The 13,327-nt window shown below is 43.2% G+C and overlaps 1 protein-coding gene across 1 annotated transcript; it reads left to right on the top strand.

The window, feature by feature from the left end:
• The first annotated feature begins 3,219 nt into the window (after positions 1-3,219).
• On the top strand, positions 3,220-11,951 carry mc2r (melanocortin 2 receptor). Its single transcript, XM_061718198.1, has 4 exons — positions 3,220-3,281; positions 6,603-6,758; positions 8,991-9,372; positions 11,203-11,951. Exons 3-4 carry the CDS (start codon positions 9,020-9,022, stop codon positions 11,759-11,761), a joined length of 912 nt encoding a protein of 303 aa, XP_061574182.1. The 5' UTR covers positions 3,220-3,281; positions 6,603-6,758; positions 8,991-9,019; the 3' UTR covers positions 11,762-11,951.
• Positions 11,952-13,327: the final 1,376 nt, after the last annotated feature.

Here is a 13,327-nt window from a genome sequence, read left to right as displayed (position 1 = left end):
ATTTAATGTGTGAAACAACTGAAACTGTAAAAATCGAGCAGTGTTGGAATTAAATAACACACTTTATTATCATCTTTTCACAGACGAAGCATCAAGATTTGTCCCGAGGTGAAAGAGAGAGCACAGAGGATTTGATGGATGCAACAATCCAGACCACTTTGGTAACATAAGACTAGTTATAAGCTCTGAAAAAAACCCCACCTGCAACAAAAACACCTGCAGTACAAAAATTGATCATACCCTGTTAGGTAAACAGAGGAGAAGAAAATGTGATCACGTGGCTGGAGATAAAGACTGGGCTGTTGCAGAAACCACCACCCACCACCCACTTTTTGTGGCAAACACACAAGTATGTTTCACTGAACGTGACCTTTGCTCAAGTGATCGCTGGAGGAATTAGTCAGGCTCTGTTAGCGCTGTTAGCTCCTGGGCATCAGGACAGACTCCGTCTGTCAGATCACGCCGCTCTTCACGGCGCCGTTTAACACCGCTTTTCTCTTCTTTTCTATGGAAATATCCATCAACCGTAGTGAGACTGTTGAAACTAATTTTGTAATTTCATTTCAACGTTTTATTTCTCATGTTATCTTTGCATGTTATGGTAACAGCAAATGGACTTTTCCTCAGAAAATCCATTTATTCTTTTCAACTTTGGTAACTTTAACAGCTGTTTTAATGTTCTTAATTAGCAAGACTGACATCAACACTCACACAGTTGCTGGAGCAGGTGACCTTTGAACAGTGAACAGTGTCATCCTCTTCACAACCAGTGTTGGGACTAACCCGTTATTTAGTAACGCGTTACAGTAACGCCGTTAGTTTTGCGGTAACTAATACTCTAACGCATTACTTTTTAAATTCAGTAACTCAATTACCGTTACCAAACGGTGCGTTACTCCGTTATTTCTGGCTACAGTGAAGCTTTTTTTCCCCACATGGAGACCGGAGGCAGGGGTGTAGCACCAAATTCTGGGCCCTGTACACTCTCAATGTCAGTGGGCCCCTACCCATGCCCGCGAGGAGCGTGAGAGAAAAAAAAAAGGGGGGGGGGTATTTATACAATCAACTACAATCAGATCAGATTATATTGATGAGTGGTTCTGAATTGATGCATTTGGCCTACCTGTGCTCAAATACCTAAAACATTAGGCTACATCTGGCTGCAATAAGTTGCAGAGGCAAAAATGATTTAAGCCATTTTTCAGCCAGATTGAGAAGAATAGCTAATTGTTTTTCTATGTTCTCACCACCCAGACCTATCTCTTTCTCTCTCTATCCATCTATCTGTGGCAAAAATCACAATCACAATAATTTTTGATTGATAGTGAGATCACAGTTATTTAACATGATTATTCATTGGCTTTGGTAACACCATGAATTTATTGAACATTGACAATAGCTTTTAAGGACAGCACTGCACCGCAATGCTAAGGCTTTTTACCAGACAAAAATAATAAATTGCGTTATTGCTCAATTAATATATTACTAATGTGCACTTGAGCCTACAGTGATATTGGTATGTTATTTACATGTTGATATATGCAGCAGCAATATTGCTAGATGGATCATTCATTAAATCTCAGCACGGAGTTTCATTTTATTTTCTGTAATACAAAAATGTCATACATTCTGGATTCATTAAAAATCAACTTAAATATTGCAAGCCTTTTATTATTTTAATATTGCTGATCATGGCTTACAGTTTAAGAAAACTCAAATATCCTATCTCAAAAAATTAGAATATTCTGGGAATCTTAATCTTAAACTGTAAGCCATGATCAGCAATATTAAAATAATAAAAGGCTTGCAATATTTCAGAATTACATTTTTGTTTTTTTAATTGCATTACAGAAAATAAAGGACTTTATCACAATATTCAAATTTTCTGAGACAGTCCAGTACTAGTGCTTGAACCACTTCCGAATATCCATCGTTACTTTGTGTTAACGGTGCAGCAGAGAGAAGCGTCTTGCAGATGAGTGACGGACACCGGCTGATTTATGGTTCCGCGTTGCACCAACGCAGATCTTACGGCGTATGATACGCGGGGATACTTTAATTGGACTTTGCATGACAAGCTTGGTTCACCTTTGGGAAAGAAAGCAGTCAGCAGCTGCCTCCCCTCGTTCTGCCGTCTTTCTTTTTGTTTCCTCTCTTTCTTTTTCTGATAGCCCGATGTATGTTTTTTGGGCAGCATGATGTCCTGCACACAGGTCTCTGATTTGGGCGCACTGACCTGTTGCCGGTCTCTGTTGGGCGGACTAAACCATTTTGCATCTTCAAGAGGGGGGCCCAGAATGTCTAATATGTTGGGAGAACTGTGACATTAAGTTCATTCTCTCATTTGATGTTATCAATATATTTTAAATAAATTATGACACCAATTAATTGGAGGGCCCAATTCATTCGAAATAAAAACATCACAAAAAAAAAAAAAGAAAAAATCTGGATTTTCATGGGCCCCTCTCTCTACTCGGGCCCTGGGTAGTCAGGTCCACTTTTCCCCCCACTACCACGCCCATGACCGGAGGAAACATATGGCCCTTTTCCACTAGTTCCTTCTCAGCTCGCTTCTACTCGCCACGCCCCCGTCTTGCGCTTTTCCACTAGGGGCTGAGATGGGTAGAGCCGTGCCAAGCAGATACTTTTTCTGTAACCATTCTGCCGAGGTTCTAACCAGGCTGAGCCGGCACTATTTCTGACGTCATCACCCTCCTCGCCACTGATTGGTCGGGGGCGAGGCCGTCAGATGTTTGAATCAGGAAGCGGGAGTCAGCGCGAGAACGACTCGCGGCGATTTTATTATACAGCGCAAACGTCTGGTGATCCAACAGGTGCAGATGTTCATAAACCTGGGGGCTGAAGAGAGAATTAAAAAAGGGATGTAGACGGGCTGTTTTACTCTCAGCCGCTCGCGGTTCCAGCTGATTTCTCATCAGCGCCGACATGAACAAAGGTGTTACGCAATCGAGTACGTCACCGCAGCTTCACCCCAACCCGCCCATTTCTCACCTGGATGTGGAAAAACAAACGGGGACAAAGCGGGTAGAGGCGAGACGAGCCGAGCCGCGCTGAGCAGATACTAGTGGAAAAGCGCCAATAGTGGGCGAGTGTGTGTCCATTCAGAAACATGACAGGTCATGGCGAGCAAAGAGAGCAAGGCAAGTTTTGCAACGTGGAGATATTGTCATTACAGAAATCCCGGACACATCCGAAGTGAATCAAGCCACTCCATGTAAGCAACAGCGGCTGGAGTTTAACCGAGGGACGTCTGTAAGCAGGTACAACTTGACAGAACAATTGCACGGTAGCCTATGTGGTAGAAAACATGCTACCTATTTCTACAGTGGAGAAATAGGCTTTCAGGCAGCTAATTAGCATGATAGCATGCCCAGGCAACACACAGCAAATGGGACGGAAAACTTTTTCGAACTACTTGAATTCATTTCAGCATGGTAATGTATGCGTGTGTATACGTATGTATACGTATATGTATATGTATACTGTATGCATTTTTTTTAAGTAACTAAAAAGTTACTTTTCATAGTAACTCATTACTTTTGGGTATAAGTAACTGATTTACTAACTGAGTTACTTTTAATGAAGTAACTAGTAACGGTAACTAGTTACTATTTTTCAGTAACTAGTAACACTGTTCACAATTCACCATCTCTCGGGTGGAGATAAAAGCGTGGATGGAGAAAAATTTCCTCCAATTGAACAGCTCCAAAACAGAGGTAATCATGGTTGGCCCCCCTCACCAGACCCAGTCATCATCCATAACCAGCATCACCTTCTCTGGCCACAACATTCCCCTCTCTTTATCTTTCACCAACCTTGGTGTCAAAATGGACCCACAACTCTCCTTTGATTCCCACATAAATCATCTCTGCAAGATCTCCTTCTACCACCTTCGCAACATCGCCAAACTCCATCCCACCCTCACCCTCCCAGATGCTGAAAAGCTGGTCCACGTCTTTGTCTCCTCCAGACTGGACTACTGTAACGCACTTCCCATCGGGTTCCCCAGCAAGAGGCTCCAGAAACTCCAGTACGTCCAAAACTCTGCAGCTAGGATCCTGATGAGAGTGCGGAAACATGGCCATATCACCACCATTCTTCACTCACTCCACTGGCTTCCTGTCTCCACCAGGATTGAATATACTGTATTTTTCTGCACTATAAGGTGCACCTTTTAATTTTCTCAAAACCCGGCAGTGCACCTTATAATGCGGTGGGCATTATATAGGATCATTACGGTAATTAGTGCCACGGCTGCGCCAAGAGGCACGCCTCCTCCATAGCTATGCCATAGCAATGGAGGAGGAGTGCCTTTGTTTGCTCGGTTCGCTACTCCTACAGATTTTGGAGGACCCAGGCGAATCATATATCAAAACGTGTGTCTCGACTTTTGGTGTTGAAATTCCCATTTTTCCCAAAGTTATTCCCAAAAAACAGGCCAAAAAAACCCATTCAAAGCGGATGGGAAAACGTAAATAAAAAAAGCCAAAATTCACTTTTTTTCTGAGTCACCTAACTTTCTCACACCTGCACGTAGAAATGTCATTCAAACTTCAAAACGGAGGAAAACTTCTGTTCTCTCCAAAACACCAAACAGTTTTCTCTAGAGTGCGGGTGTCATTTGCTAGAGTGCGAGAAACAGTGAAAAAATAACCAGATTTTTTATTTGTAACTCGAGCTCACGGCCAAACCGTAAAAGCTAGACAAATAATTCTTGGTCAGAATGTAGACATAGGTGTTGGGATTCATAAAATGTGACTTTGACAGGCGGGGTATGCACAAAATTTAACCGGGGGGGGGGGGGGCTGGAGGCTAAAGCGGCGCTATTGTAGTCTGGGGGAATTTGGGTCCTGTAGTCGGTGTTTCCGAAGTAACAGCACTAAAAATGGCGCTAAAAAGCTGTAATTTATTACAGTCCCACATCACTTTTGTAAAGACCCCCTATAAAGAGACACGTTTACGATGCAGAGTTCAAACTCAAGGCTATCAGCCACGTGGATTGCGTGGGAGTGGTGGATGGTGGAAGGGGAACACGTTCACCAAGAGGGGACGGCAGCGCTGGCATACGCCACATCTCTCTGCAGGTGGTCATGGGTGGCTTGTAGCTTGCATTACGGAGCACAAGTCTTTCCCTGACCCTGCACCCCAACCTGGGACTTGCGGATTGGGCCGGAGCTTCGGGAGCTGCGTGCTGTGCTGTTGCCGTCCCTGACCCACCAGTCTGGCCCTCGGCAGGAGGGTCCCCCCTTATGAGCTCAAGGTTTCTTCCCTCCTAAAGGGGAGTTTTTCCTTGCCACTGTTTGGCTTAAGGTTTTTCTCCCACTAGGGGAGTTTTTACCTGCCTGTTATGGCAATCTATCCACAAAAAATGCCATATGAGGGATTTTGAAGCCATTTCCAACTCATGCTGATCTTGAAAGAAGTGGTCCGACAGGGAGCTGCGTTCAACACTTTATTTGCATGTGAAGCCTCAAAAAACACCTACAAAACCCTGGGTGCTGACGAGCCGGTGTATTATCAAAAACAACTAAGCTGCTGGTGATAGCACAACAAAACGGACCCACACAAAACTCTGTGCACGGTTGAAAAACTGTGTGGCTTCCAGCTCCTAATTCCCCATCTGATGACCTGTGTCTCCCTTACTTAACCTCTGATTGCCAATCACCTCCCATGCCCACAGGTGCGCAAGTGATGTAATGACAACCTCCACCCACACATACACACACACACAGCAGAACTCTAAATTGGCTACAACACTGCCATTGTTTATGTAATAACTGCTCGGGGGTCATGTTCTGGGTATGGGTCTCTGGAAAGCGTCTAGAGACAACTCTGTTGTATTAGACGCTATATAAATAAAATTGAAAAATTGAATCTGGATACCCGGGCTGATATATCAGCCTCAACTGTGGTCCGAGCTTTTACGAAGGCTGGAATCGTCACAGATGTTCAAGACAACAGCAGCGACGCTGACTCACATAATGGCGATTGTGACAGACGGAGCCGGGACCATTGGATGCTGCATCACCCAGCTGATCTATTCCGACACAGAGGAAGTTTTTGAGGGATTCGGGAATGAACTGCAAAAGTTCCCCTCTGCGTTTTTTGGGAAGTGAACCAAGTTTTCAGAAAGCTGGTTTTTATTTTGTTAATAAAGTTTTGACTTATAGTAGGCTACTTCTTTTTTTGCATTTGCTGTAGCATTTTGTAGCATTTCCCTTTAGCGCAGCTCCATCAGGTAGATATGTAACTCAACCCCAGCCACTATACTACAGTATCTTACCATATGTTCCTTATAATTTGGTGCACCTTATATATAAAGAGAGTTTTAAAATATGCCATTTATTGAAGGTGCGCGTTATAATACAATGCGCCTTATGGTGTGAAAAATATGGTAAGGTCTCCCTCCTCGCTCACCAGTGGCCATGGAAATAGTTTTATTCTCTTTTCTGCCATGTCTTGACTTTTTCTCCCCTTTATCTCTTATCTTGATTGTACCATTTCTGTGTAGCACTTTGAGATTTTCAGTAATGTAAAGTGCATTATAAATAAAATTCATTATTATTATTTATTACCTGCAGACGCTGGAGCAGGTGTGGGTTTCCTGGAGTCCCTGCTGGATCAACTGAAATCAGGCTGCTGAAGTTCACCTGCGGCTGAACGGGACACCTAAGGAGATGATTTAAGACACTGGATTTTCAGTATCGGCCAGCTTCTGAATTTATTTACACACAACGGTGAGTTTTGGTGATTTGTGCTGCTACAACATAAAAATTATCACTGTATTTGTCAGCCTCAAAGCAGGACTCAGTTGCAGAGATATTAGATAGATATTAGATAACAAAAGGCTTTTATTGAATTCACCGGAGACCTCGGACCGAGTGACAAACAAATGGCTATAAACAAAACTAGACACTATACTCTTACTATAGAGAGAACAATAAAATAACTAATAAAAAGAAAGTTATTATATATATTAACTTATAGTTATATAAGTTAACAAACGAAAAATCACTCTTTATCGAGGAATAAACAAAGGGCTATGAGTCTAAGAGATGGTAGAAAATTTACAAACAAAAAATCACTCTTGAACGAGGAAAACGAAGGGCTATGAAATGTAGCCAAGGAAAAAATTACAAACAAAAAATCACTCGTCACAAGGAACAAACGGTTACTATGGCGATTACTAGGCTGTGGACATGGACCAAGGCTCTGGTACAGGACAAGGGGAACACAGACTATTTAAACACATGGAGGGAAATAGGGGACAGGTGGAAACACTTAGGACAATCAGACTGAGACACATGAGGAAGAGCAAGGGACCTGAAACGAGAGGAGAATTACTCACCAAAATAAAACAGGAAATTACAGGACAAAACAAACCCAAGACAACACAACCTCACCACGGTGTGACAGTATTTTTCATATCCAGCTGTTCTAGAGAGCATTACATAAAGGACAGGGGATGTTTTTAGTTCGTCCCCTGAACTCGGTGCTCTCCAAACATGACCCCGTACTCAGAGAGACTGATCAATACGCCTGTGTAGGACCCTGCAGGCCGCAGAAGCAAACCTTTCATCTCATGAATCCTTCATTCGTTCACAGAGACTCGTCCAGGGCAGTGACTCACATCCAACGGGGACTTCTTACAATATCTTTTTCATTAGGATAGTGTCTAGTTCGCTCGAGAGGAGAGGCCAAAACTGTGGCTAACGCTTACTGCTTTAACAAAAATGTAAGATTGGTAGATGGTTTTTATTTGACGATAATCCTGAAACCTTAATGTTTTTCCACTTCTGCAGGTTCTGATGTTATGTTACCTTAATTTACAAAAAATGTTCAAGTGCTGTTTGCTATTTCTTGTCCTTTTTGTCCTGTTTGTGAGGTTTTCAACAAGAGTTATGACAAATTATGGATGCTGTCTGTATTCATCTAAGTTTATGGGCATAACTTTGTGAATAAGGCTGAATCGTACGGCAGCCTAGAACATCATTCGATGAAAACATCAAAGACGGTGAAGACGTGGCTTCAGTGACTTTTAAACCTTCTGGCAGCGATTCTTTACATCTTGAAAAACAGGACCGATTCCTTCTTCACGCAGTCATTTTGTGTAAATCTGTGCATTTTTTTATTAACACATTATTATTAGGGCCCGAGGACTGACAGTGCGAAGGCCCTATTGTATCTGTAGGAATTGTTCTCGTTTTTATTTTTCCGACAAAATGAGGGCCTTTTTTCCCCCTAAACGTGCCCCAAAAGTCACCAAATTTTGCACCAAGCCAGGCCTGGCGAAAAATGTGATATTTAATGGTTTGCATTAATGGGCGTGTCCTAATGGCTCAACAGCGCCCCCTAGAAAACTTTGTGCCTCAAGCCCCACATGTCGCAACTCAAAGAAAAGTCTCTTGGCGCCATGGCCGAAACCGAACAGGAAGTCGGCCATTTTGAATTAATCATGTCATTTTGGCGCAATTTATGCCATTTATTCGGCTGTTAATGCGGCCCGAACCGTAACGTGCACCCAGGTGTGTTATACATCAAAATGTGCGTCTCCATCATGCGACAATGGGCATTACTTTTCTCAGGCAAAAGCGTTACCGTGGGGACGATAGACGCCAAAAAGCGCGCCCACCCTTCATCTGATTGGTCCATATTTGATAGTTCCTACTTTCTGCTTTAACTTTTGAATGGTTTGACATAGAGAGTTCTGGGTGTCATAGGTGGTGTCATCGGACTCGGTTTTGAGTCCTTGAACATAATTGGTGCAAATTAGCCCCACCCGTTCTTCTGATTGGTCGATATTTGATAGTTCCTATTTTCTACCATCATTTTTTAATGGTTTGACATAAAGAGTCGTGGGTGGTGTCATTGGACTTAGTTTTGAGTCCTTGACTTTTATTGGTGAAAATTGCACGCGCGAGGGCCTATTCATTGCTGCTTGCAGCTTTAATTATTTTCTTTATTTGCAGGTGGTTGTGGATTCAACTTTAGCCCGGCTATGAACGGCAGCTTCATGAACCAGTCGGACTGCCCCGAGGTGCAGGTCCCCGTCTCCGTCTTCTTCACCATCGGAGTGGTGAGCCTGGCGGAGAACATCCTGGTGGTGGTGGCCGTCATACAGAACAGGAACCTGCACTCGCCCATGTACTGCTTCATCTGCAGCCTGGCGGCCTTCAACACCATCGCCAGTGCCACCAAGACCTGGGAGAACCTGATGATCGTTCTGGCGGATGCAGGACACCTGGAGAAGAGAGGCCCTTCTGAGACCAAACTGGACGACGTGATGGACTCCCTGCTCTGCATGTCGTTTGTGGGCTCCATCTTCAGCTTCCTGGCCATCGCTACGGACCGGTGTGTAGCGAGGTTTGGATTTTCTCATGAAAATTGTTGAAGTCCATGTTGACTTCTCCCAGGTTCAGGATTTCTCGCGGGTTCCCAACTCAACTCTGAACTCTCCCTGCAGCAGGCTGGTTTTTATTATCAAACCGGAGGGGGTACAGGGTGATACAAACAGAGAATCACACTTTTGTTTTGCTGCCGGGCTTTTAACCGGTTTTCCAAATAAGGGTTGTTTTCCAATGTCCTTCAAGGACGTTTCTGTTGCATGTTCCTCTTTATTTGTCTGCAGCTGCACGCCGCCCCCTGTATATGTATGTTACCTTTGCTCAGAGTTACAAAAAAATCACACTTGTTAAAGTCAGGTTATATGTTAAAGCAATGCAGCAAGACTAAACACTATTAAGAAATACAGTATATTCTTCAAGAACTATTATACTTTAATGTGCTGGAGATGGATTCGAACCCATGGTGGAAATAGTTATGTTAAATCCCCCCTGTCCACTCCTTTCACTGGTCTTTAAGGCAAAAGTGTACAACCAAAGTCAATTTCAATACTTCCAGCAGGCTTTGTAATGTTCTTATTACATAGAAACAATAGTTAGTTATATGCTCCGTGGTTTAGTAAATCAAGTACAGTAATCCCTGGCTATAACGCGGTTCACCTTTCACGTCTCGCTGCTTCACGGATTTGCATTGTGCATCGTGTTCTGCATTCTGATTGGCTAAACAGTCTCCCCGCTTCTTTACTTCCTGTGTCAATAACGTTGGTTCCTTAGCAACAATGCTGAGAACGGCCAATGAGCTTCAGCAGCAGCTCAAGAACGGGAGCCCCTGCAGCATAGGCCTATAGCAGCATATCTACCGCGAAGCTATATTTGAGACTTGTTCTATAGCTGCAACTATGACTACTGACTCCAACACACTAGAGTTTACACTAACTAGAGATTTACCAACACCAGCTAGAGGTTTACTAAACACTAACTATAGGCTTTACTAAACAGAAAGGATTTAAGTTTAGTTTTAAAGGTGGAGGTGGTGTCAGCCTCCTTAACCCAGATTGGAAGTTGGTTCCATAGCAGTGGTGCCTGATAGCAGAACGTCCGCCCTCCAAATCTACATTTAGATACTCTAGGAACTACGAGTAAACCTGCACTCTGAGAGCGGAGAGCTTTGCCAGGAACATAAGGCACTATCAGGTCTTGTAAATACTGCGGAGCTAAGCCGTTTGGGGCTTTATATGCAAGTAATAACATTTTAAATTGGATTCTGAATTTTACAGGTAGCCAATGGAGCGACGCTAACACTGGAGAGACGTGGTCTCTCCTGCTGATTCCTGTCAGCACTCGTGCTGCTGCATTTTGGATCAGCTGGTGGCATGTCGGTTTAGAAGCATCTTTTTGCCCAGAAGAAAAAAGAGCGACAACAACGACCCATAACCATGTTCTTCTCTGGAAAAAACACACCTGCACCGCGGAAAAAGAGGAAAAAGACGCTACAGAGCGAGTCAGGATGCAGCAGCATCAGAAGAGCAGAGAAATACGCACGAGTCACAATTTGTCCTACTGTACTTATTGTATTTTTAATTTTATCCCGTTCAAATCCAATTACTCAGGTCCTGGTGGGGTGGGGCTGATCTCTGCAATTTGAAGTCTTGTATAATAATTGTAAAAAAAATAAAGGTTGCTACTTCGCAGATTTCACCTATCATGGGTTCTTTTTGGAACATAACCCCCGCAAAAAACTAGGGATTACTGTAAAGCAAAAGATTATTTGGTGAGATCCTTTAATTTGGATGTGTTCAGATCCAGACAGTTCAGAAATGATTTGTTTTCCGTCTTCCAGATACATCACCATCTTCCATGCGTTGCGATATCACAACATCATGACGATGCAGCGCGCGGGAGCCATCTTGGCGGTGATCTGGACCACGTGCGGGGTGCTGGCCGTGCTCATGGTGAGGTTCTACGACTTCAAGTTCATCATCATTTGCTTCACCGTCTTCTTCGTCATCTCTTTGGCCACGATCTGCTTCCTTTACGTGTACATGTTCATGCTGGCACGCATCCACGCCAGGAGCATTGCAGCGCTCCCCGCTGGCGGAGGGGGCAAGCGTCGGCGGCAACGCAGCTGGGCAAACAACATCAGAGGGGCTTTGACTCTCACCATCCTGTTTGGAGCGTTTGTGGTGTGCTGGGCACCGTTTTTCCTCCACCTCGTCATCATCATGGTGTGTCCCACCAACCCGTACTGTGAGTGCTACAGATCCCTGTTCCAGCTGCACATGGTGCTGCTGATAAGCCACGCCCTCATAGACCCGGCCATCTACGCCTTCCGCAGCGCCGAGCTGCGGCACACCTTCAGGAAGATGCTGCTTTGTTGCAGCCGGAAGTTGTGCTCATAGAAGATAATGCATCTACACCAGGGGTATTCAACTAGATTCGGCCGGGGGCCACATCTGCAAAAGGACTATATGGAGAGGGCCGCACAATTTGAAAATGTGGGGGTTTTCAAAATGTATTTTGCACTCAAAGACGAAGACTTATGTAAATATAATACATTTGTATTATACATTTGAATATATCTAGTTTACATATGAATTATGTATTAATTGTCTCCAGATTTTGTAATTGTGAAGTTCATTTTGAAACCATGCATTGTGCAAACTTAATGAAATTGATATTGACCTACTTTTAATAAAACACGCCATAATGACAAAGCACCACTTTCCACCAAGATTTCCTTATTTGAATATTATATTAAGCATTGAGCACAAGCATTTTAGTCCATAGTAGCCAGTTTGATGTTATAAATAAGCAACCAAAATATTAACCATAAGCCCCTTTATTAATGACACATCTGTGCATTATATCAGCAAAACAAAACAATCACGAATTATAGGAGGCTTAGAAGTTCCATCTGAAATGCAAAGTCCTCACTTATTCAAATGAAAAAAAAATTCAGGCCAATCCTAGAAGCCCAATGATGTAAACAAGTCCTCTATACAACTGCGTTTAACACTGCTCCCTCACTCCAGCTGTTATTAACTGTTCGGTTTTTTCCCCACTTATTCCACCGAACACCGAAAGTGTTTTTTTTTTTGCTATTTTCGGACGAACATTCGGTGCATCACTATTATTAAAAAAAAAAAAAAAATGTTTTTTTTTTTTTTTTTTTTCAACAAACACCCCCTTTTTTTAAATATGACCAGGGGCCACATAAAAGCTCCTGGCGGGCCGCATGTGGCCCGCGGGCCGCCAATTGAATATCCCTGATCTACACCCTTTATTCCAAGTTTTATTTATCCACGGAAAAAATGTGGAATTCCCATCCACCTTCAAGTCTCCTCAACATACACTGGGTTGGAAATGCTCTCAGTTGGTCATCAATATAATCATTAATGATATTAAAACTGTTGAAGGATTTTTTAGACAGCAAATAACTCTGGAAAATAAGACCTTAATTAGGGTGCTTTCACACCTGTCCCGTTTGGAGCAGTTGTTCCGAAACAGGGAGCGTTTCCCCCTAAAGATCGGTTTGTTTGTTATATGTGAACACAGCAATCGTGCTGGGATGCGGCACAAAACAAGTGAGCCGAGATCTCCTAGGAGAGGTGGTCTCGGCAGGGTCTGCTGTCTACATCTGTTCATATAGTGGTCTCTGTAGTCCATCAACTAACCAGGTATCAGTCATATGTACATAAAGCTCTTAGTTCTCCAGGTAGCGGATAATTAATACTGATATATCTTGTTATTTATCCCTTTGACAATATACTGTATGTGTCTCTCTCTCTGTTCTTCATCCTCTCTTTCCTATCTCTCTGCACAGCTGGCTGCAACCTGATCCAGGTCCTCATCCAGGTTTCTTTCCTCCTAAAGGTTTTCTTGCCACAGTTTGGTTTAAGGTTTTTCTCCCTTTAGGGGAGTTTTTACCTGCCATTGTCTATCTTATGTTTATGTAATAATTGATC

Source organism: Cololabis saira, chromosome 3 (genome assembly GCF_033807715.1).
Source record: "Cololabis saira isolate AMF1-May2022 chromosome 3, fColSai1.1, whole genome shotgun sequence".
In the NCBI taxonomy this organism is placed as follows: domain Eukaryota; kingdom Metazoa; phylum Chordata; class Actinopteri; order Beloniformes; family Belonidae; genus Cololabis; species Cololabis saira.
This window is presented reverse-complemented; position numbering and strand designations above follow the sequence as displayed.

Bases quoted from the DNA above. Each gene is read 5' to 3' on its own strand.
- mc2r (XM_061718198.1), top strand. From the start codon at position 9,020: ATGAACGGCAGCTTCATGAACCAGTCGGACTGCCCCGAGGTGCAGGTC. The intron at 9,373-11,202 runs GTGTGTAGCGAG...TCCGTCTTCCAG, and splicing joins CTGGCCATCGCTACGGACCG to ATACATCACCATCTTCCATG.